We start from the raw sequence: 4,509 nt of genomic DNA, 5'->3' as shown, positions 1-4,509 counted from the left end.
AATGTTTCTTATGGGAATGTTTCTTTGGAGAATGTTTCTTATGGGAATGTTTCTTTGGAGAATGTTTCTTATGGGAATGTTTCTTTGGAGAATGTTTCTTATGGGAAATTTTCTTTGGAGAATGTTTCTTTGGTGAATGTTTCTTATGGGAAATTTTCTTTGGGGAATGTTTCTTTGGTGAATGTTTCTTTGGGGAATGTTTCTTGGGAGAATGTTTCTTTGGTGCATGTTTCTTATGGGAAATTTTCTTTGGGGAATGTTTCTTTGGAGAATGTTTCTTCGGCTTCTTTTTTGGAGAGTGTTTCTTCGGCTTGGGTTTTCTGGACTTTTTGGACTTTTTGGACTTTTTGGACTTTTTAGATTTTTTGGACTTCTTGGACTTCTGCTTTCTACCCTTTCCTGAAACGCAAAATATGGAGGGCGATAATCAAAGATAGGTTTCCAAGTTAAATTTCGGACTTCGTACAAACATATTTATACGGGGTGTCTAAAAATGACCACGCACTTAAAATGCAATTACTCCGTCATCTCAATACTGATGTCAACCCAATTTGGAACAAATAAAATTCAACCAAGGGTACATCAAGTTTGTAAATATGAAGAGAATCAATCATCAACATGTTCAAGAAATATCAAGTTTAAAAAATTCAAATGCATTGGCGTAAAATAAACACTTAGCTGAGAAGAAATGAATGAACCTTGCAATAGGCACACCGTTTTATTACAGTGTTGCAGTTTGGTGGATTTATATTTTGACTGCAATTATGAGAGATTTGTTGTATATTAATGAGAGTGAAACTTATACCTTCCGCAGTGAGATGTGTGAAAATAATGCACTAGTGATTTATCTTTGTGTTTAAATGGCAATGAGATTTAAGAAATGTTACCCCCCACCCCGGTCTTTTTTTCTCCTTCCCATTTCTCTTCTTCAACACCAGCCCCTTCCTCTTATGAAAATAATGCCGTTAATGATATATCGTTGTGTTTAAAGTATGTCAATGAGATTAAAGACATTTGCCCCCACCCCCCCACCCCTGCCTTTTTTCTCCTTCCCATTTCTCTTCTCTAACACAAACCCCTTCTTCTTTTTCCTATTCGTCTTTTTCCTCCTCATGCTTTTCTTCCGTCATTTCCTTAATTTCTTCCCTCCCCCTCCTCAATCTACCCCCTTCCACAGATCAGTACCCGTTAATGTATCTACTGTAACTCACTTTTCTTCTTCGCTGACCTCCTCACTCTCCGATTCCGTCGTATCCCCTTGTCCTTATCGTCACCCTGTGCGTCCTTGACAACGGAAGTGGGCGACAGATTGAGCTCTGTCCCTCTCCACAAGACATTGGGGAGTTTCTCCACAGCAGACATGTGGCTGTTCCTAGACGACTTGGTCATGCCTGAAGACAAAGACAGACGTGGAAATGTTGCGTGTCCAGATGAAATAAATCAAAAGGCAACAACAATAACAGTAGCTGCAGCAGCAGCAGCAACAACAGCAACAGCAGCAACAACAACAACACGACAATAACAACAACAACATAACAACAACAATAACAACAACAACAACAACAACAACAACAACAACAACAACAACAACAACAACAACAACAACAGGAGCAGCAAGATCAACGACAAAGCAATAACATCCACAACAAAAACAAATAACGACGACAACAACAACAACAACAACAACAGCAAGATTAGCCACAACAACAACAAGAGCAACAACAACAGCAACAACAGCAACAACAATAGCAACAACAACAACAACAACAATAACAACAACAACAACAACAACAACAACAACAACAACAACAACAAGAGCAGCAAGATCAACGACAAAGCAACAGCAAAAAGAAGTAACAACGACAACCGTGACAACAAGCACTGTAACAACAACATCTAACAATTAACAAAACAAAAATCATCTGCTACAACCACAGCCACAACATCAGTAACAGAAACAGCAGCAGTAGAAGTGACACGGACGACTGCAACAACAACATCAATAATAAAAGGGGATAGAGAATATAAAATATGATGTCCTTTGTACTTACGTTCTAAGAATTATGGAAGCTCAGAGCCCAACAGGAGCACAGAGTGTTCTCGGTGTAAAAATGTCAATTAAACCTTTGAGACCATACGTCTTTTCAAACAAAGTAATGCAAGATACTGCTCTTTACTAAAGGCTCAAAGTCTATTTGTTATAGAACAGCACGAGGGGGTTGGAGAACTCCTCCGGTAGGTCATACGTCTTTCTTTTCCCACTGTCGTTTCTGCTTAGATAGATCTGTATATCTTACTTTTTCGTCTCACCAAATGTTAGTCATTGTGTCGACGTGCTTTATTTTGCATTAACAAGCACGAACATAAACACAAACACAAGGGGCAGTTATGGTTTTAACAAACGTGAGGCGCGCTGACAAAATGAGATACTTCTTTAGGATTTTAGCTGTATGGAAATTGATACATCAACTTTATAGATGGAGTTTGTACAATTAGTTAGTATGGAATAATAAAAGACACGGTAGATTTGAACAAAATGACATCAACTGAAAATCTATAAATCTGACCCCAGTTTTGATTTTCGGCTGATATCTCCATTCTTGGATCGCGAGAAGTAACTCATTTTGTCAGCACGCCTCACAAACGGTTCTGTAAGGATCCGCGCACTTAAAGGCTCGTACTGAAGTCATATGACCTGCTGCTGCCCGAACAAACGACCAGGGACTGGCCACACACATAGGCTTACCGGACATAGACCTGTGGGACTCAGGACTGTGCTTGTCCTTGTCGTCCCCGCCATCTCTCCGGGAGTGTGGTGAGCCGGATCTGTCTCTGCGAGCTTTGCCTTCCGCTGTCAGATGTGTGGAGTAATGTCGTTACTGATAGATATTTGCTTTTGAAGTATGTTAGTGAGATTCAAGAACCCCCCCCCCCCCAACTGCCTTCTTTCCTCCTTCTCATTTCTTTTCTTCAACATCAACCCCTTATTCTTTAAAAAGTTTTTCCTCTTTCCCCTCGTTCTCGTTGTCATCATCCTCCATCCCATTCTCAACCACCCCTCCCTTTTCTGCCCCTTCTCCTCCCCCCCCCCCTTGTCCTCTTTCTTGTCTAATAAAAATGTCTCCTTGTTCTTTTCCATCCCCAGGACTACAACGTTCCAGCAGACATGTTATGGAGATACTAGATTTAAAATACCCTCCTTGCACGAGAATTGAACTCACATTTTCTGTGTGTGAGGGCATAGGGTATGCCCGCTATACAACAAATGACGGTACCAGTGGGGTCTTAAACAGTTTTTACCAACAATATTACAAAACTCACCTAGAGCGTAAAGACACAGCAGGAGCAGGATGCACGAGGGCCGGAACCAGCGCATCTTGGGTGATGAACAGCGGTCTTAGACCACTCAAGTCACTAGATCAACTCTGTGTATAGCTGTCGCACTCTTCTACCTTTGAGTTTGTTCCTGGGTTGAGTTTTATTTGAATAAAAAAAGGAAAGAATACAGTCATGTAGAGATGTTAGTAGAATTTGTGTTCCAGACAAATACAAAACGACATTTATGATTTATTGTTATTTAGAGATGGGAAAATAGAGACAACAAAAAGAACAATAAAAGGGACGCACAGGCGGAAAGATCCGTATCATCACGCTCTCGCTTCATATTCTGTGAGCACAAGACCAAGATATCCGAAACTTCCTCAAGTGCTAGATTTGAGACAAACATTGTCGGGTTCTCTAAAGACCTATATTATTACCCTGATCTCTTCCCTTTACCCACCTGTTGAAATATTTTTTCTTTGTAATTTTGATTATTTCTTTCTCTGCTTCCCTTGCCTTTTATTTTCCAGTGATTGAAAAATTATAACGTTTCATGGCCTGTAAGTTAATTCAAGTGTCTTAGGAACCTCTTCCTAAATCTATTTCATCAGCAGGGGCTGTTCACACAGGCGTCTTTCAGAGCTTCCCCATTTACTTTCTTTTCATTCCATCCAATAAACTTCTCATCAGTCTCCTGTTGTATCATATTTGTTTTCACAATATTTAGGAATTGTGCAGCGTTCAGAGCCATATCGAATAGATCATCACACTTAGCCAAACTCCCAAACTGCATACACCAACCATCTGGTAGTTTAGGGCTGGTCGCACCAGTTGCAAAGACAGGAGGCCGTCATGCATAAGTGAAGGGGTGGAACAAAGCAGTACGTTTATGTCACTGTCTTTAGTAGAAGACATACCAAGTCAATTTAATAAATACCCAGAACTAATTCGTCTCCTCATGTGTCCTTTATACAAGAACCAAGAAACTATTTTAAAATACAACAAGTTTTACCGCAAAACGAAACTTGAAAAAACAATCCAACAAAGAGAAGCTGTATGATGCTAACAATAGCTATATTGACGAAAGACGTGTAGGAACGTGTCTTAAACACAACATTGTTGTTTTAACACTTGTCTATGCAACCCCAGAGAGAGAGAGAGAGAGAGAGAGAGAGAGAGAGAGAGAGA

General features: G+C 40.1%; 1 protein-coding gene across 1 annotated transcript; it reads right to left on the bottom strand.

Moving 5' to 3' along the window:
• Positions 1 to 1,182: 1,182 nt before the first annotated feature.
• On the bottom strand, positions 1,183 to 3,466 carry LOC106012412 (the record flags this gene model as incomplete). The annotated part of the gene is given in 3 exon segments (XM_013085334.1): positions 1,183 to 1,391; positions 2,747 to 2,851; positions 3,322 to 3,466. Coding segments are annotated over 3 exon segments (354 nt in total). The 3' UTR covers positions 1,183 to 1,197.
• Positions 3,467 to 4,509: the final 1,043 nt, after the last annotated feature.

Source organism: Aplysia californica, unplaced genomic scaffold (assembly GCF_000002075.1).
Source record: "Aplysia californica isolate F4 #8 unplaced genomic scaffold, AplCal3.0 scaffold00366, whole genome shotgun sequence".
Lineage (NCBI taxonomy): Eukaryota > Metazoa > Mollusca > Gastropoda > Aplysiida > Aplysiidae > Aplysia > Aplysia californica.
This window is presented reverse-complemented; position numbering and strand designations above follow the sequence as displayed.